Source organism: Pinus tabuliformis, chromosome 9 (assembly GCF_031772625.1).
Source record: "Pinus tabuliformis cultivar Carrire ecotype Pingquan chromosome 9, CPIR1, whole genome shotgun sequence".
In the NCBI taxonomy this organism is placed as follows: Eukaryota; Viridiplantae; Streptophyta; class Pinopsida; order Pinales; family Pinaceae; genus Pinus; species Pinus tabuliformis.
The window spans coordinates 1,842,678,027-1,842,698,959 of record NC_142307.1 but is presented as its reverse complement, the minus strand read 5'-3'; the positions used below and the strand labels follow the sequence as shown (position 1 = coordinate 1,842,698,959).

At 37.8% G+C, this 20,933-nt stretch overlaps 1 protein-coding gene across 1 annotated transcript in view; it reads right to left on the bottom strand.

Annotated features, from left to right (window-relative positions):
- RRP4 (ribosomal RNA processing 4) overlaps positions 1 to 20,933 on the bottom strand; it is an 82,471-nt gene that overhangs the window by 27,917 nt on the left and 33,621 nt on the right. Inside the window, exons 4-5 of the mRNA XM_089437973.1 lie at positions 17,823 to 17,868; positions 17,322 to 17,411 (exon numbers count right to left, since the gene is read on the bottom strand). Of these exons, the coding sequence (XP_089294099.1) occupies positions 17,322 to 17,411; positions 17,823 to 17,868 (136 nt within the window). The remainder of the gene's footprint in view (positions 1 to 17,321; positions 17,412 to 17,822; positions 17,869 to 20,933) is intronic.

Here is a 20,933-nt window from a genome sequence, read left to right as displayed (position 1 = left end):
GCCTTGGGGATACTAGGGCAAAGTTTGATCTCAGAGCTAGGGCTTGGCTTTTCTCACAACTCCACTGTCGGAATGGCTTCAAAATTGGAGGAGGCCTTGAGGAGACATCTGCACAGGAGAGGCTAGGAGATCAAACATTTTGGAGGGCTATTTTGTCAGGAAAATGATGCCCTAGGTGACCCAACTTGGCTAGACCTAGGAAAAGGTAAAAAAGAGTTTATTTTAGGTGACCACCTCTTGGTAGATCAGTGCCTTAGTCTTGGGAGAATGGAGTCTATAATAGATATGAATGACGACCTCGGTTCTTAGTCAAGGAGGCATCAAGACTACCTCGCTAGCCTTCTAGGGCAAAGAGATGCAATCTCACAACTTTTATACGATGTGCAAAAGGTGATGGCTTATCAAAATGAATTCGTTGATAGAATTATCCCTAGGACATTTCGTTTAAATTACATGGCCCGTACATTGAGAGATGCTATATAGAGACAAAATTCCACAATTTAAGCAGTAAATGCATGCAGCAATTAGCCCTAAAAATAGCGAAAATCCCAATCCAATGTATATGACAAAGTAAAACAAGAATAACATTAAAAGCATGTACTTACATGTAATAGAACATATCCAACCATCCACAATTTGACAATAGAGAAGCTCCAAAATAAGATAAACCAAATCCATACATCAAAATTCATCCATAAAGCTCCAATTCATCCTCCAAGAAAAAGAGTGAAATTTTCAAGAGAGTGGAGAGATCCAATCCAAAGTGATGATGAGCAAATGAACTCATCTCACTTGTATTTATACATTAATGAGAAGTTTGAATTAGTCTCCTCGACCTACATAAGCCCCAAAAATAAAATAATGTGCTAATAATCTAACTTTTGGTGACAAGCCCACCACTAGCTCACAAATGAAAGAATAAATCTCTTAAGAGGTCAAATGATGAATAATACATGTCATAGAACCCTCCAAGAGGCCTAATGAGATCCATAGATGCCATAATGAAGAGTAGGACCCTCAAAAGTGATGGACAAGGGGTTGGCCCTTCTCCAAACAATAAACTTGTGGTACTCCTAATGGGTGTGGGGGCACAATAATAACTTCATGGGTATCCAAATGAGTCGAAGATGCCTGTAGATCATCTACAAGGGCTTTGATGGTGGTGCAGGGGATGCCACACCATCCTGCAAGTCCTGGGTCAGCTGCCAAGTGCATTGTACATCTGTGGGGCCGGCGAAGCAAAAGTGAACCAAGTGCATCTTCCTCGTCCAGTGAGAGTATCTCGAGCATCTCTGACCATCCTCGAGGATCCATGGAATGTTGTCTACTGCTATGGAGGCCCATGGCTCTCGACACACAACTTACATGTGCCAATGTAGCTCTCTGGAGGATTAGGACCCCGTATAGGGAGACCAAACCCAAGATGGAGACCATCTGCAATCTTGCATAAGATCCAATGCATCCCCTAGCCTTCTAGTACAACAAGTCATTAGAGAAATCGAGTAAATGAGCTTACCAACCATGGACCACAGGTGGGGACTTCATAATGGCCTACCCTTCCATAATGGGCTTTAAGATGTGCCAATGTCTCCTAAACTCCAAATGGGGTTAACCAAGTACCCTACTAAGCGGTTTCTACTTCTAAAGGGGATAATATATTCAAGGTACATGCTTCAAAAAGTAGTGGCATGTGACAAGTGAATGAAGTAGGGGATGAAAAGGGTCAGCCCTGGGCCACATGTTGGGGTACAAGGGTAGCTAATAAAAGGGAAGCCCACACTTGGGTTTATAATGTATAGGAAGGAGCAATTGTGGTACATGAGGTGCCCGGCCTTGATTTTTCCACGCTTCTTTATATGTCTTTGCCTTTTTATGATTTTCTTTGATTAACTACTCGGGGCTCAAGGGGTAAGAGCATGATGCATAAGATATAGCAGCGAATACCCCCTTTTAGGGTAGGGCGATTCATTGCCCGCCAGGGGTTGGGCCAATCATGGGTTCCTATATGATGAAGGAGGCTCATAGAACTTGAAGGAACCAAGGTGATGACTATGGTGATGGGGTAGAGCTCATGTATTGGCTTTTGCCCACATGCTAAATGTGTTTGTCTCGGCCATCTTTTGCATTTTGTAGTACATTTTCCTATTGAATGTGGCCAAATATGCTTTTATCTTTCATTTTAGCCGCATCAACCTCTGAGGCATCATTCCAGACCTGACCCAAGGAGTGGGCAAGGGGAAGGGGTGAGCCAACCCTATGTGGAACCAGTGGAGGAATGTGGACCCAGGTGGGAGAAATGATGAATGGGGTAATAATGAGTGGAAAGGGAGTAATATATGAGGATAAGGGAGCAGGACCATGCAACCAAAATCAAGGTTTCCCGTGAAATACCATCCCTAAAACCAAATGGTTAGTAAAAGAGATCCCAAGGGACTAGAATTCAAGGTTACTATCCAAAAGGGGTCTAGGGGACAAAAGCACAAACCTAGCCCATTCTTTCCGCCGAACCCCCCCATCAATCCATGCCTAAAAGTGTCCATGACAAGCAACTTACAATACTCAATTACCAAATGACAAGGCATACCTTTAGGTTGGGGAGGCCCACCTTCAAACATACGATCATGGCAGATGGGCGAGGGACCACATCGTTGGCTCAGGTGGCAGAGAAATGGCACAATGAGCTAGCTGGTGGCTGCAAGGGGTTGTTGGTTGTTGACTGAGAACCATCTTGGAAAAAAAAACTCCCAGGGATATCACCCACAAAATGGTGGGTAGCATTCCCTATGCAGCAGTATGTTGATATTAGAGACACAATTAATGATGGTATAGTAAAGACAAATACATTTAGTGGCTTCAGCACATGCATTCATGCAGTGTCATAGAGTTCTCTTCCAGATTTAGAATATGTTTTCTAGGAGTTGTTTTATCTTCGGAGTGCTTTTTTAAATGTAATAAAACTTTCAGTTTAGGAGCAGTTCTATTGTTGGATATTGTGATATATATATGTCCAACGCTGCACGAAGTGGGTGCATTTTTCCAAATCATTTTCGAAAAATCCTTGGAAGCAAAGCGTCCTGGAAGCATCCAAAGAAAACATCTAGAATGCCAAATTAGTTGCAGAATATATGAAAGCATGCATACTTGCACATAAATCAAGATAGAAATGGCATCCATAGAACATTAGTAATTAATTATTCGAGAATCAACCATCTAGAATCTAGACTCTATCAATTACAAACAAACATACAAATTTTCAAGTCATATAATAGAAAATAGATCATTACCTTATGGAATGAAATGGGTTACCTAGCAACTGTCAACAATAACGACCAAATACTTATTTTTACAAAATAGGCCATCTACACACTGAAATAGGAAGACCAAAAGGTCTAAAACAATAAACTGAGCTAGTTGCTAAACAACTCTACAGAAGAGTTGTTCCCCAATTGTGAAAACACCCATGTTACCAATGTTATAGTTGTGGGGTAGCATCACAATGCATGTTCCACCATTCCTTCACAAACAATATTCCACCATCACTTATATCAAGATCCTCATCACTAGTATCATCCTTCATTCTTCTCCTCCTGTCTAGCCCTTGCCTCTACCTCAATTCTCTAGTGACATTAGTCAACATCACCCAATTACGATCAAACTCCCTAATCCAAGCCGTAAAGGAGTTCAACAATCAACACCACCAACACTAAAGTACATATAGGCCTTGGAGCTCTTGATTAAATGTCAATCACATACCCTCATATGTGATAGAATCTAATGAAATGTTGCAATCCCAGTGATCCTGAAATCTTGAAAAATGTCAAGTCTGTTGAATTTTGAATGGGATATGAAAATCTATTTTCTCCATATGAAGTCCAACAAGGTTGGCACCACTCTCAAACATACTGAGTCAATTGATGTTAATGTTAAAAATTTAAGTAAAAGGATGAAAATGAAGATAAAGGAGAATGGCATTCTCCTTTATCTTTCATTTCCATCTTTTTATTTTAAGAATTTAACATAACCATTAGGGAGCATTCTCCTGTATCTTTCATTTTCATCCTTTTATTTTAAGAGTTTAACATTACCATTAGTGAACATCTAGGAAGCATCTAGGGAGCATCAAGGGGGCACCTAGGGAGCACCCAAGAAGCACAGTTCATCACATATCGGTTCCAAAATTCCAAGAATCGTACAAATCCATCCCAAAACACAGTTACGTTTTTTGGAAACATGGTTCCCAGAGCACTTTGGTCACAATTTTGCATGGTGCACAGTTATGGGCTCTGGTGCGTTGTGGGGGAGGATGGTTCCTGCAACATTGTATATGTCAAAGGATTCCTTAAAAAACATAGGCATATCCTTAGGAAAGACTCACTTGCATGCTTGTCCTCTTCCTTATGGACGCCTTGCCTTAGATTAGACTAAGGCCTGCATGAGGGATACAATCCTAGGAAATCTAGAATTAGCGTTCACTAGTGTGTCCAAATCCACTCTACAGCCCTTCCCCTTATTCTATGAAAGAGAGAGGGCACTCTACTTGTTAACAACTCAGTGTTTCTATTGATTAAGAGTTGAAATCTTAGTAGTGTTGTCTATGTCATCTTTCTCGACTTAAAAGGAAGCATATGTATTTTGAGTGTTGAGTTCTTTATTGCTATCATACCTTCCAACACTGATTTATATGCAGATTTAGTAACAAACTGCAGGTTGTCCTGGTTTTTTTATTATGCAGTCTCTGCACTTGTGACGCGTACAACCCACACTTTTGTATCTTAAGAATACACAGACTCAAGAGGTGTGTAGGTAGTTTCCATTTAGGATTTGTTCAAAGAAAGTGTAGATCTGTGTCCATGAATTAAAATTCAGCTAAATCCTGGGCAACTTTGGAAGAATAGATACCCCCAACCATTGTTGCTTAGCTAAGGCAATGAACTAAATGGTGTTAATGGTTTCCCCATAATGCTAAATTTGAGTGCATAAGCCTCATCATGATAAGAGGAAGTTAATCCGAAAAGGAAAAAAATAGAAGGTTGTAATTGAAGGAGATGTTAGAAAATCAAAAAGGCAGAAAGATTTTCTTATGTTGATATTTACTTGTGATATTCTAGTATTCTTATTAACTTTCTTTGTGTTCTTCTTTTATCTTCTTCTCATCGAGTAGTTATCAAATCAAAACATGAAGATCAATGACACCACATCTAGGCACTCAGCAAGGGGAAAAATCCCTAAGAAGGGGAAAACCCAATCAAACTCTTCTCCTAGTAGATTCAAATCAAAATGAGACAATCCAAGACCTTAGACCAGACCAGAAGACTTTCCTTACTCCACCAAGTCAGCCTTCCAAGATGATTAGCCAAACACCAAGAGTCAGCTTAAGTCAACATGCTTCAATTTCACTTCCACCATAGATTTTGACCCCACAACAACCAAAACTTCAGCCCTATTGCAGATATCCAACTTCGACCTTCCTGCAGTTTCATATTTTCGCACGTGTGAGTCAAAAGAAAGAAAATGGTCTTCAAACTTCTTAGCTAGTGTTCCTTCTTCTTTGCTAGGGTATTTGCTTCCTCTTCTAGGTATTTCGCATTTCTTTTATTCTCCTACAATTGTAGATCGAACTTGCTTGTTTGTCTCCACCAAATGAGTCAAGTAACTGCCAAAATATAATGGTTTGAGGCTCCTATTGAGGCCGACTTGGTGGACGAGGCCTATTTGACTCAATTTACAATTTGACATCAAAATAATTTTTCTTTCTTGATATATAAAGCCCAAGAAGGGTCTATTACATGATGACAAGGACTAGGACTCAAGAAACAAACCCTAGAAGCCTACAATGGAGGCTTTGACCTGGAAATAAAATAAATAAAGAATGAAACCCATGCTAATGACTAATTTCTTTTATAAATAAATTTCCTTTTTATTTCTTTTGACAAATACATTACATCATGACTCAAATACAATTATGAAGACCTACACTAGTTACATTTTTCAATAGGAGACACTTATAATCCTAACCATCTATGTGTGTCCACTGCCCAAGCCAACACAACTAGTCGCAATTAATATATTGTGACTCAAAGCCAAAGGTGCAAACACACATATAGAGCTTGTGACTCTCTCTGACATGGAATACTTGCAACTTAAATATGTTTCATAGTCTTCACTTTCCCTACATAGCAAGTATACAATGTACATCACACCACTGTCTAAGGCATGCAGTTTTGTCCAGTGTTGCAACTATGTAACACCACCATTGTGTTAATTTTTTCTCATGCCGGATCCGATTTATTTTACTTCAACACATTATTAACACCCCAGAAAATATTTATCTCAAATATTTCTGAATTTGTTGAAAAATAAATATTAAATACATTGGTCTATTAACTTAGAATTGCAATGCAACGTAAAGAAAATGAAGAGATCAATCACACCACAACAGCAGATTTAAACCCAACACAATCTTCCTTCATTAAATTCCACGGGAAGATTTTGGGTTAGACTCGCAGAGAATACATAAAAAAAAAATATAATTGTTGGGCACCTGAAAACTCAGCCTCAAAAGAATTTGGCATCTGGAAATCGAACCACCTGAAGCAAATCAGCCCTGGATAATTAATCTATCTCACCAACAAATCCACCTACCTTTCTCCTTGTCTCATACGGCCCCTGTGCATTAGAGAAATTGGCCTCTCTAGATAATTCAACCTCCTCCAAAATTCGGCCCTCTTCTTCAGCAATTTAGCCATCTCTTTCCCGAATTCAACCTCCTTGAAATTCCCTGTTGCACTTCTCCTCTCTTCTCTTCAATTTAGTTGAGCCTCTCACTCTAGAGAAAATCACTTCCTCCACAATTGTGTGTCTTCACCCAATGTTGCACGAAATGGGGATGAAGCGGGTGCATTTTTTGAAAGCGAAGCGTCGGCAACATCATTTTCCAAAAACCCTTATATATATATATATATATATATATATATATAACACCCAACGTTGCACGAAGTGGGGATGAAGCGGGTGCATTTTTTGAAAGCGAAGCGTCGGCAACATCATTTTCCAAAAACCCTTATATATATATATATATATATATATATATATATATATATATATATTCATTCAAAAAAATATCCAGAATGCCAAATAAGTTATAAGATATATTAAAGCATGCATATTGTACACAAATCAAGATAGAAATGGCATCCATAGTAGATTAATGATTAATTCTTCGATCATCAACCATCTAGAATCTAGATCCTTCTCCTCTTGTCTAGCCTTTGCCTCTACCTCGATTCTATAGGGATATTAGTCAACATTGCCCAATTTTGATCAAACTACCTAATCCCACTGATCTTGGAATCCTAAAAACTATTGAGTCTGCTAAATTTTGAATGGGATATGAAATTATGTTGTCTCCATATAGAGTTCGATGAGGTTAGAACCACTCTCAAACATCCTGAGTCATTTCATGGTAATGTTAAAAATTTAAGCAAAAGGATGAAAATGAAAGATAAAGGAGAATGTCATTTTTACTTTAAGAATATATATATATATATATATATAGTCTTTGCAATGTTCTTTCATCAGACCGACTTGATAGGAGACAAGGCCGACTTGATGGAGGAGAAACAAAACTTAATTTTTGACATTAATACATTTTCTTTCTTTGACATAATGAGCCCCAAGAAGGGTTTTTTACATAATGATTTTAACTTTGACTTAATACAAAAATCCTAGAGCACACAATGGATGCTTTGACCTATTGACCAATGAACCAAAAATGAAACCCATGCTTTAATAAGTCAATAAAAATTTCTCTAAATATATTACATCATTATTTAATTATGAAGACCAACACTAGTTACATTTCTCAACACTCCCTCTTAACTAGGGAGGTATTCATAATTACACATATGCATAGGTACATGAATGAACTCAAAATGATATGTTTTGCGAAGAGTCACAGCACACACAGTGCTACAAATTAGATACTTGACCAAGGTATCTAACCAATTGAGACTAAGGTGTGCTCCAAGCTTTAGCCATTATAGGTACCATCAAGCTTCAGCTCTAACACGCTAAGAGCCTCCACATGCTCCTTTGCATCCCTCAAGGTCTGCTCAGCCCATCTCGGCCTTCTCCTAGTAGAGCTCGAAGGAATATCTCGCTCCTAATCTGAAGATTGTCCCTGATGCTCGTCCCTCCTCAGCCTTCGGGGCCTCTCGCTCCCAATCCTCTGTCGTTGTTGGATTGTCCCATGTGACCTCCTAAAGGTCATACCCTACTCAATTCTAATGTCCCTCCTGACCACTATTTTCCTCTATCCTGGAAAGTAGACCATGTATGCCTTTGAAGACTCACTATATCCAAAAAAAATGCCCCTCTTTGATGAGGGTTCCAACTTAGTCCTCTTCTCTAAAGGAATGTGGACATACATTGGACTATCAAAGATGCGCATATGACTCACCTCTAGTTTCACTCATGTAAAAGCTTCCTTAAGAATCATGTCCTCCACTGCCCTATGAGGACTTTGTTGAGAAATCTAGGGCAGTATGTAGATTGATTTTCTTATCATGATTTCTCTTATAGTTTTGACAAGTTCTTGTGATTTATTAGTTTTAAATCATTATTATTATACTATTTTCATCATCAAGACAAATGCTAAACAAGAAGATCACAAAGACACCAGAGATAGCTCCAAGCCAGGGCAAAACCCTATGAAGGGGAAAACCCAGTCAAACTCTTCCTTCAGCAGAATTAAATCAAGTTGAGACAATCCAAAACCCTTTTGACTTAGACTAAGGCCTCCCCCCATCCATCAAGTCAGCCTTTCAAGAGACAAATCATCTTCTTCGTCAAGGGTCTCGATTGTCTCTGTCATTCTATACCAAAACTTCAGTCTTGTACTAAGCTTCGCTTCTGCAATTTTTCTAGGCTTTGGTCCAGCGACTTTCTAGACTTCGATCCTGCAATTATCTAGACTTTGGTCCTGCAACTTTCTAGACTTCGATCCTACAATTTTATAGAATTTGGTCTTGCAACTTTCTAGACTTCGGTCCTACAGTTAGTTAGCAAGTTTCAAACCTCTTCACTTATTTCTTCTCTTCCCTTAAGCTTCTTCGTACTCCTCATTCTGCAAATTGATTGGATGATTCGTAGTGCTTTCTCACACGGTCGAATGCTCCTATATATATATATATATAGTCTTTGCAATGTTCTTTCATCAGAACAACTTGATAGGAGACAAGGCCGACTTGATGGAGGAGAAACAAAACTTAATTTTTGACATTAATACATTTTCTTTCTTTGACATAATGAGCCCCAAGAAGGGTTTTTTACATAATGATTTTGACTTTGACTTAATACAAAAATCCTAGAGCACACAATGGGTGCTTTGACCTATTGACCAATGACCCAAGCATGAAACCCATGCTTTAATAAGTCAATAAAAATTTCTCTAAGTATATTACATCATTATTTAATTATGAAGACCAACACTAGTTACATTTCTCAACACTCCCTCTTAACTAGGGAGGTATTCAGAATTACACATATGCATAGGTACATGAATGAACTCAAAATGATATGTTTTGCGAAGAGTCACAGCACACACAGTGCTACAGATTAGATACTTGACCAAGGTATCTAACCAATTGGGACTAAGGTGTGTTCCAAGCTTTAGCCATTACAGGTACCATCAAGCTTCAGCTCTAACACCAACCCAGGGATCTAGGTATTGTATCCAAGGTCAGAGCTCCACAAGACCAACCTTCGGGATCTAGTCATCATCATAGGTCAACCAGATGTCCTCTCAAGTATCTTGTCGCCCCAAGATGCTTCATCTCTCCCTATCAACTAAATCATATATATCCACCAATTCAAGCATGCTTCAAAATGTTCAACCTTCTTAGGGAGAGATCTTGCACAATCACAACCCCAATTAGTAATAAACTTTATATATATATATATAGCACAAACCTTCAGGGTCCTCAATCATTCTAATGTTGCTTAGATCATTATCATATTATCCAAACACATTCGTTGGAAGTTTTTCTTCTTTAACTTCTTTAGCAGCACCAAACTCAACCTCAACACTTTTCAACACAAACAAGTATTTGTTTGCAACTTCATGAATCAAGAACATCCATCTGTAGTGTTTTATCCATGTTTGATCTCATTCTTTCTTCAAGGTCTTCATTATAGTCGTCACAAAATGCCCTCCCTCTTAACTGGAGAGATATACACTTTCTTTAATCAAGCTTCCTCTCAACTAAAGACAAATTCATCAACAACTTTATTCTTCTTGCCATATCATATCATCAAAGAATTAACCATCATTTCTTCTATGTTACCAAGGGCATCTATCAATCATGTTATCGGATTCTTACAACTCCCTCTTTCCATCATGCTCAACATAATCATTAGTAAGTGAACATCTTCAACATTTTGAAGATTATGTATTTGCAAATCTCAACAACGAGTGCAACCAAGTACAAATATACAGGAGCATGAAGTTAACAAAATAGAGTTAGCATGTTATCATAATGGGAGCACAATAAATTAGACACTAGATATCAAAACCTAAATCTAGATAGGTTTACAATCAAGAAGGGTTCTACATTTCATGTCCTAAACTTTCATAGCAATCTATGCTAAGGTTTTGTTACAAACCCTAAAATCTTTTATCAAAACTTAAACTTTAGATATCAGCAACTAAATTTAATCATAGCGAAATCATTTTACATCTAGGGTATCAATCTTAGGAAAAAATAGGGGTTTTGTCGTAAACCCTAATTTACCAAACCCTAAAGATCTAGGGTACCAACAACAAACCCCAAGAGGCCAAGTTTTAACCATAACAGTACCAAAAACCCTAAATATCATGAGAGAAGGATTTCATTATGAGATCTACAGCCTAAGAAGACTAGGGTTTCATCATTAACATTATCATACCCTAAACACCAAAAGACTAGGGTTTTGTAGCAAACCCTAAAGATTAGGGTTTTACCAAAATGAACAAATAGCAAAGAATAGTATGACAAAGGGTAGATTAAATCTAGCGAATAATCACCCTAACAAAATAGAATCTTAATGATTCTATAGCAAACCCTAGACATGAAATAGTTAGTAATACAAAGAAAATTTCAAAAAGATTGCACCTTTTAATTGAGAAGACCTACTACAAATATTGTACTTTTATACATACCTTGAGTTGTTTCTTTTACAAACTTTAAATGGCTCCCTCTTAATTATAACAACATCTTCATGGTTCATTTTTATGTGAGTCAACTTGTGCCCAGGGATCCAACTCGATTTAACAAGTCACCATTCTTAATATATACCTGCAATATTTATTGACAATCATATCCAAAATATATGAGTACAATAGTGTAATGATTATCTAGGGTTTCCATTACCTTTTGGAGAATGAATTTCAAGGGATTTTGAATACAAACCTTAACTAGCTCTAAGGGCATTATATGAAAATCTAGAAATCGTTCAATTCTATATATCTACAAACCCAAGATATCATAAGTTAGGAACAAAAGAATTTCCATCTAAGGTTTACACTCCTAGATATTAACAAGTCTTATTACAATGAAAACTTGCAAGAACTGAACTCTCAAACACTTTAATAAACAATCTCAAAATTACACCTCTGTTTTTCATGATGAAGGATTGGTGTTCCGTAGAGCTTTTTGCTTATTCTAGTAAACTAAAAACATATCATTAAATATTTGAGATATAAAGAATAGAGATAATACTTATCTCATTTTGATGAGATCTTCAATGATTCTTCAACAAGATGGCGCAAGTCAAATTGAACAAATTCTTTATCCTGTTGTGGACTTCTTTCCTTAAGACAAAGATGCCAAGCTTGCTCAACAAGTTCTATATTTGAGAATCATTTAGATTGATTTTTATAATACTATGAAGGCTTGCCTTTCTCTTGTGCAAAGGTCTCCTTCCAATGTTGACTATAGTCCTTATGATAGTAGCTTCTAACAAGTGAGAAACATTCCAATCTTGTAATTTGGTTACTCTCACAGAATTCAAGGATTCAGCTTTCTTCTTTTGCTACTCATAAGATTCAACTTTCCTTACACAACCAGGAGGAGAAGGAGACTGATATAGGCTTTGTCAATATCTGATACTTGCTTGAGCAGTCTTTCAAAGATCAGCTTATCAAGTTCTGACTACATATATACGCTTAGGTTCTTCTTCCATAAGAGACTCAGCTTCTTTAAGTATAGTGACAGACCTTCCAAAATAGACTTTAAATGATCGTTCTTGGGTCTTTTATGTACAATTATGCCCAGCATTTCATAGAAGTTTCGGCTCCTTCTTCTAGGTTACTGTAGTTTCGATTTCGACCTTTTAGCTAAGCTTATAAGACTTCTAAACATATCGGTCCTCACTAATCAACAAGTGAACTTTTTGTCAGCTTGAAAAGGTTTCTTCTTGTCCACAATAAGACACTCTTTTTTTTCTTCACAAATATGCACAGACTTCTGAAGTTTTTCGGATCTATGAGATGACACAATGTTTAGATTTTTAATAGTGATTTCAAACCTCTATATGTGACCACAAAATTGTGATTTTCCTTTCAAGGATTTCGGCTTTGTCTAGGCTAGTAAACTAGCCTATCGGTCTTCAAGAATGATGCTAATTAACTCTTTAAATTATTTTCCTCTCCTTGCTTAGGCCTACGGCCTAGTCACTGTAGTATTAGCTCACAAATGTGCCCAGAATTTTGTTTTTCTTTTCTTTAGGAGCTCGGTCCTTGGTAACTAATTTTTCTCCTTTGTCTTGGAGCCTTCTATCATTTTAGTGACCTTCTAACTTCCCTTATGCCAATGAACCAAGCTCTAATACCATGTTGAGAAATCTAGGGTAGTATGTAGACTGATTTTCTTATCATGATTTCTCTAATACTTTTAACAAGTTCTTATGATTTATTAGTTTTTCATCATTATTACTATATTATTTTCATCATCAAGACAAATGCCAAACAAGAAGATCACAAAAACACCGAAGACAGACTCCAAGCCAAGGCAAAACCCCTATGAAGGGGAAAACCCAGTGAAACTCTTCCTTCAGCAGAATTAAATCAAGTTGAGACAATCCAAAACCCTTTTGACTTAGACTAAGGACTCCCTCCATCCATCAAGTTAGCCTTTCAAGAGATAAATCATCTTCTTCGTCAAGAGTCTCGACTTTCTCTGTCATTCTAAACCAAAACTTCAGTCCTATACTAAGCTTCAGTTCTGCAATTTTTCTAAACTTCGGTCCAGCAACTTTCTAGACTTCGATCCTGCAATTATCTAAACTTCGGTCTTGCAACTTTCTAGACTTTGATCCTACAATTTTCTAGAATTCGGTCTTGCAATTTTCTAGACTTCGGTCCTACAGATAGTTAGCAAGTTTCAATCCTCTTCATTTATTTCTTCTCTTCCTTTAAGCTTCTTCGTATTCCTCATTCTGCAGATTGATTGGATGATTCGTAGTGCTTTCTCACAAGGTCTAATTGTTTCCCTATTGTCATTGTCTCCTATCAAGTCGGCTTCCTCAAATAGTCAAGTCGGATAGTCTTTGCAAAGACGACATGTTCTTTCATGAGATCGACTTGACTGTTTGAGGAAGCCGACTTGATAGGAGACAAGGACGACTTAATGGAGGAGAAACAAGACCTAATTTTTGACATTAATACATTTTCTTTCTTTGACATAACGAGCCCCAAGAAGGGTCTTTTACTTAATGATTTTAACTTTGACTTAACACAAAAATCCTAGAGCACACAATGGGTACTTTGACCTATTGACCAATGACCCAAGCATGAAACCCATGCTTTAATAAGTCAATAAAAAATTCTTTAAATATATTACATCATTATTTAATTATGAAGATTGACACTAGTTACATTTCCCAATAGACTTATGCTCTGCCAGTATGCAGCCATATTACAAGCCTTTGCCCACAAGAACATAAGCAGATCATGATCATAGATCATGGCCTTCGTTGCTCTGACTAATCACTATACTATTGTTCTTCCTCTATGCCACTCCATTTTGCTATAGATTGTAGGATATTATCAGCTCTTTCTTCATTCCTACTTCCCTGCAAGAAATCCTTAAACTCACTGGAGGTATATGTGCCCCCATTATCTGATCTCAGGACCTTAATCTTCTTCCCAATCTGGTTCTCCATAAGAGCTCTGGACTATTGAAACCAACCTTGGTCTTCATGAAGTAAATCCATGTCCTCCTAGAATAGTCATTTATGAATGTCACAAAATAATTGCTCCCTGAGATAGACTCCACTCAAATAGGACCACAGATGTCGAAATATACCAAATCCAACACACCCTTGGGCTTGGTCTTACTGCTAGGAAATGTTGTCTTGGCCTGCTTGCCAAGTGCACATCCATTGCACACATCATCATACTCTATATTGAACTCTGGAAAACCAATGACTATCTCATGTAATAGTGATAGAGCCTTGTAGTGTAGATGTCCCATCCTCCTGTGCCAAATCTCGCTCTCGTTGTTAATGCTATGTACTAGGGCTTTCACTGGCTATCCTCTCAATAGATATAGATTATTCTCCCTCATGCCTATGACTTGCCTCACGCTAGGATCATCCCCCTTCATCCTAACAGTTACCTCACCTCTCGTGAAACTGACCTCAAGTCCTTTGTCCTCCATGACCGAAACTAAGAGTAAGTCCTTCTCCAACCCAGGTACATACATCACCTCCTTCACCTCCATAAGACTCTCTTAGTCTAACTGGAACTGTATGTTTCCAATGCCCTCTACTACATACCAGTATTGTCACCAATCTCCACATGTAGATATTTGTTTTCTTTGGCCATACTAGTGAAGTTATCACGAGATCCTATCATGTGACAAGATGTTCCATTGTCCACAAACCAAACCCCTGTTGTAATGGTGACAAAAAGACAGGATACTAGAGCAAATTCCTTCTCGAATTTGTCAGCCAACTCATCCATTTATCCATATGTGGATGTTGTTATCTCCCCCTTGATTTTCTTTTCTGTTTGGACATTTTCCGTCATAATGACCGAATTTGTGACATGCAAAGCACTTGACTTTGCTCATTTCTTTCTTCCCTTGTAAAAATACTCCTCCAGTTTGGTTTTGTTTGGCTTTACCCTTGCCCTTCTTTGTTACCTAGCATTTGGTTTTGTTTGGCTTTACCCTTGCCCTTCTTTGTTACCTAGCGAAAGTAAGGTTCTCCTCATATCCACCCTTGCGTTGTCCACCAATTATGGATTCCTCCCAAATCTCCTCTTGGGTGAAATCATCCCATAATTTGGCTGAATCAAAAAGTTCATCTCTTGCTAGGATACTTGTCACAAATGCAACCCATTGCTTGGTACACCCTTTTAGTGCTACTTTGCCAAGATCCACCTCAACCAACTCTTCCCCACAGCTAAAAGTTCATCACAAACCTACAGAATCCTTGTGAAGTATGAGGCCACAGTCTTGGATTTATTCATCTTGATGTTATCTAGCTTCTCCCATAACACTGTCTTTCTATTTTGGTTGTCACTCTCGTACAACTTAGTCAAGAACAACCACATCTAATAGGCTAAATCTTTTTTCGTATATGAAGGATTATGTGATCCTTTACACCATCGAAAATGATGCTCCGGGCTCTTATATCTTTCAACTTGCGTTTAGCCACTTGGCCAGCATGCTGAGAAACATGAATCGCTTGGCTTGCAATTTCCCACAAACCATTTGCCATTAAGACGAGGGTGATTTGTTCCCTCCATGAACTAAAGTTTACAACCCCCTCCAGCCTGTTTTCATACCTCAGACTTGATTATTACCATATCGACTTGAGCCACAAAACCCTCGCTGCAAAATAAAAATTCTACTGCCATAAAACCTTTGTGATATCTAACGTCTCCCATGGAGTTTGTATTGCTCTGATACCATGTTAATTTTTTCTCATACTAGATCTTATTTATTTTACTTCAACAATTTATTAAGACCCTAGAAAATATTTATCTCAAATATTTCTGCATTTGCCGAAAATAAATACACTGGTATATTAACTTAAAATTGCAATGAAACAGAAATAAAATGAAAACATCAATCACACCACAATAGCAAATTTACACCCAACACAGTCTTCCTTATTAAATTTCTCGGGAAAATTCTGGGTTAGACCAACAAAGAATACATAGAAAAAAATATAGTTACTAGGCACTTGGAAACTTGGCCCCACTAGGAAAATCAGCCTCCTTGAATTACCCCTGAAATTCCCTGCTCCACTTCTCTTTAATCTAGTTGAACCTCTTGCTCTAGAGAAAATCGCTTCCTCCACAATTGTGTGTCTTCACCTCTCCCTTAAGCTCATTTTATATTTTCATTCAGCCAAAATCCCTAACCCTAATCTCCTAAGGGATCAATGGCTAGGATTAAATCCTTAGCCTCACTTGAGATCAACATTTGAGATTATATCCAAGTCACTTAAATAACTTTATTATTACTCATTAGAACTTTGACCTCATAGTCCACAATAATTAATTAGATTAATTATTGTATTTTTCCTAAGTTAACCTTGGGAAAGAAATTATTAAATCACTTACTCCACCAAGCAAGCACCTAAAGAGGCAATCAAATATCTTCTACATGCTAAGACACCAAGCCAAGCCAGTGTGGAAGACCTTCCAAAGTTACAAAAGCTTCAACACTTTGCACTAAATGAAAATCTGGGGAAGCACAACTCTTAGTACATTAATTCTGTAAACACTACAACATAACTTTACAAACTAGCGACTCATCTTCAACGGACTATTAGTTTCTTCCTGCTTATGAAAGATAAGTGCCTTGCTTAAGCATTAAACTTATTTTTATATTTTGTTGCAATATAACTGTGCTTAGTTTCTTAATTTGGAGATTCAACTTGAAGAGTGGTTCTGATCCTCTCAAATGAGTTAGTTTCTTAAGGAAAGCTAAAACAACAATTGTGATGATATCAAGTTATACAGAGCCCAGACCATCTTTCTTATCCTCAGTGCCTCCAATAAGTCTCGTACATGACTCTATACAGCCTAAATTGGTTCTGACACTTCTCTGCCACAAGAAAAATTTAATATGTGCAACTTAATCTGCCATCATTTTTTGAATGGGCTTTCATAGAGATATTTAAAAGATGTCATTTTTACCACTTTGATTATTATCTCTAATTTCTAGAACACCGTTAGCAGCTTGTTCCATATATCCTACAGATAAGCCTAACCACTGGGGATAACAAAAACTTGTATGACCATTTCTCCGTGTGCAAAATTTCTTTACCTGAATGCCATCTGGCATATTCATAGAAGAGAGCATTAGCAGAGCATGCTGATTAAAGTTGATGTCCACTAGCCATCGTTTTGAAGCAACCTGAAATTTGAAATAAACTGAGGTAAAGATCATATTAAAAAAGTAAATGTATATTGCTACAAATTACAAATTTGAATCAGTTAAATCCAAGTTGTGAGACTTAATATGGTTCTGTTAGATGAAGCATCGAGAGCACAACAATAAGAACCAATCAACCAACAACCAACTATAAAGCCGGAAATGCACAGTGAAATGAAAACTTTGAAGTTATAGAACAAGTCTACATACCTAAACACTACCAGTCTTGGTAGGACTTAAAAAGGAAATGGGCCTGTGCATCAACTTAAACAAATACTCTAAAATGGGAAGAGCAAAAACCATTGATTGGATAGTAATCTTACAGTTACTATAATACAGTTGTCATTACTTTGACTACAACGATGGTAAAGCAATGGAACTAAGCCTACCTACCTCGAGCACTCGACCAACTATAATGTCACCATTCTCTGGCTTATATCTGCAAAGAAGAAATCAAATGCCTTAAAAAACATATAACACAACATAAACTGAAATTAAAAACATTTTCAACAACTAGGAGGGGGGAAAGCAAGAAATCTCAAGATTTAAAAATCCCAGTCAGTATAACTTCAGTACAATACTGAATGCAGAAATAGATAAAAAAGAAGAATTCCTGGAACTACTAATGATGTAAAATCACTTCATTGCATGCGTTATAATTCCCTGAGGATTGTATAAGACCCAAAGATAGTGTTTAGACATTATAAAAGCAACTAAAGCTTCTCGCCATCTTTAAATGGGAAAAAAACAGTACAGTTCCGAAAAGCACAAAATATAAGTTCCTACAAGAATCACTTGACTCTGGACATAATTTAAGAGAATGCAGAAACTTGAAAACTCTTACATGTGGATGTGGAACCTTGACCAAAATATCAAACTGGGGTATTCGACAAAGTGTTGGCTTTTGAGGTTACCCCAAAAGCGTTTTCACCTTGCTAAAAGAAAGCTTGTAGTATCCCTTAGTATTATTTTCACTAAATATTAGGGGATTTGCTTCAGAAAAATTATATCATGAATTCCTAATCCAAGACACCATAAAAATTGTTCAATTTCACATGCTAGAAATTGCCAGCAAATTAAATAAAATTTGCAATGTAAAAACTCAGTAATTAAACCAAATGCTGCCACTGCGGCAAAGTTTATTAATGGGTTCATAGAAGAAAATTTACATAAAATTCTGGAGATGGAACCTGGTAAATGAACCCTGAAAAATGCTGGTCCTCAGACTTCTGGGTAATTTGGCCCTCCAACTGAATAAATCGGCCTTCTTGCAGATGGCAATTCAGCCCTCCTTGCTGGTACAAACTCAGCCCTCTAATTGAGATAAGGCAGCCCTCTGTGGAGACCAAAAAATTCGATCACTGGCTGGAATAGCTTGGCTCCTCGGCTGATGGAACAATTCAAACTCCCTGTAAGATCAATGATTAGCTAGGGTGGCTTTACAACCACCGAAGCCAACTGCCACCAGCTAGGATGTGTATTTCAACACCCAATCCGATAAATATATAGAGGGTTTCTCTCTCACACCGTAAGCTACTAGAGCTCTTAGAATAATCATCAAAATATTAATACTCAATCATACCCCAAGTGAACTCTCATCTTTCTTTTTATAATTTATCTCCATCTAAATACCATGGGTCACAAAAATACCATGGTCAATACTATGGGTCATAAAATACCATGGATTTTCTCGTATTTCCCTTTAATAATATAAAGTGACTTTATTAAGTTTTGTTATTTTTCTCCATAGTCACTTTTTAATTTAATTCTCCAGTCACTTCTACCTGCTCCCCTTTCTTCCTGTGTGACATTTGAACTTTCGGAAAAGGGACATTACAGTCCTCCCTTCCATTGCTTGTCCTCAAGCAATTGAAACCTGCATACCAATACAACGATGAATGATCCCAAATGTTCCTATAGAATGCTCCTGCATAGAGCTATTGTACTAACTCCACACAACTGAACCCAGCCTGCAGTAATTTCAACAGCCTGTCATTTCTCTTCTCTATTGCCATAAGCAAAGCTTCCTTAACAACCCCATGGTGAAATAATAGCATATAAGATCCTGAATATATTGACATGTTTCCCCAATACCTCCTCCTATCTCAAATTTCCTCGAACAGCTTGTTGATTTTGTCCTTTGCACAAGTCTCCCCACCTCCATAAGGATTTGGTCGTGTAGGATTCACAAAAGCTGATTGTAAAGGAGGCTGTTGTCTTGATTTTACATGGAAGGCTGAAAAAGCAGAGGATCGCTCCTTCACTGGCGAAACAAAGCTGTTATGTTCTCCCATAACTCCACTAGTAGCAAGCTTCTTACTCAAATTAACTACAGTTAACCCAGATTGCTCAAGAATTGTGGGAACATCATTGTAACTGTCTTACGGGTTGCCAAAACAAGTTCTGCAGAGCAAGCAAGCATGCACCTAAGGAACCTTTCATTTGTCAATCGAGAAATCAAGTTACAGCTTCGCCATCTGTTCGACTCTGCTCTGCACATGGAAGCCAGAACCCTGTAATACAGCTGTAATGTTTCAGTCCTACTTTCTCCAACACCTCCAAACGGTAAATGATGATTTGCAAGATGTAAAGCAGTGTCATTGAAAACCATTCCTCCAGCAGAAATGCTTGCCACCACTTGTAGCTCAAACGTTTTGTTCTTTGTAAACAGATATGCTACCAGGGGCTTTGGCAAAGAACTTAAGACTTCCAAAGCTTCCTCCATTTTGTGCACCATGATTATTGGAAGCAAGGGACCAAATATTTCTTCTGTCATACTTAAGGAATCCATTGGAGCATCTAGCAAGAGCTCAGGTGCAATAATTAATCGCTTTCCATCTCACTGACTCTCATATATCATTTTATTGGACACCTTTGGATCATCCAAAAGCCTGGCTAACTGAAAAGGATCATTTCCAAAGAATTTTTATAAAGTAACCTTTAGAGCTGTTGGACATTGGACAAACCAACGCTCCCCATGTGTTTCGGGACATGGACTAACCGCCTCTAATGGATTCTTATCTCTGGCGATGTGATTGTTGACTAACACCTGCAGGTTTTGATTATGAGTTTGATACACACCCGACTCGCATTGGGGGGAGATTGTTGGACATTGGATAAACCAACGCTCGCCATGTGTTTCACAACATGGACTAACTGCCTCTCATGGATCCTTATCTCTGGCGATGTGATCTTTGACTAACACCTGCGGGTTTTGGTTTAACGGGAATCGTAATTCCCAACAAGAGCATCTATCAGTTTAGGAGCAAATGACTCCAGTGTTATAATGTAATCTAGCGAAATGCATGCTTGTCCATTATCACTTCCCCCAAGTTCTAAAGTTACAGGAATAAGGTGCTTTGCAGCTGCAGCCATCACAACTCTTCCTATTTTTCCACTACCTGTATAATGGAGATAAGGGCTCCTAAGACAATCAATTGGACAGCTATATATTTGAGAGACCTTGGAGGTCATTTCACATCATCGCAACTCATCTTGTGAAGA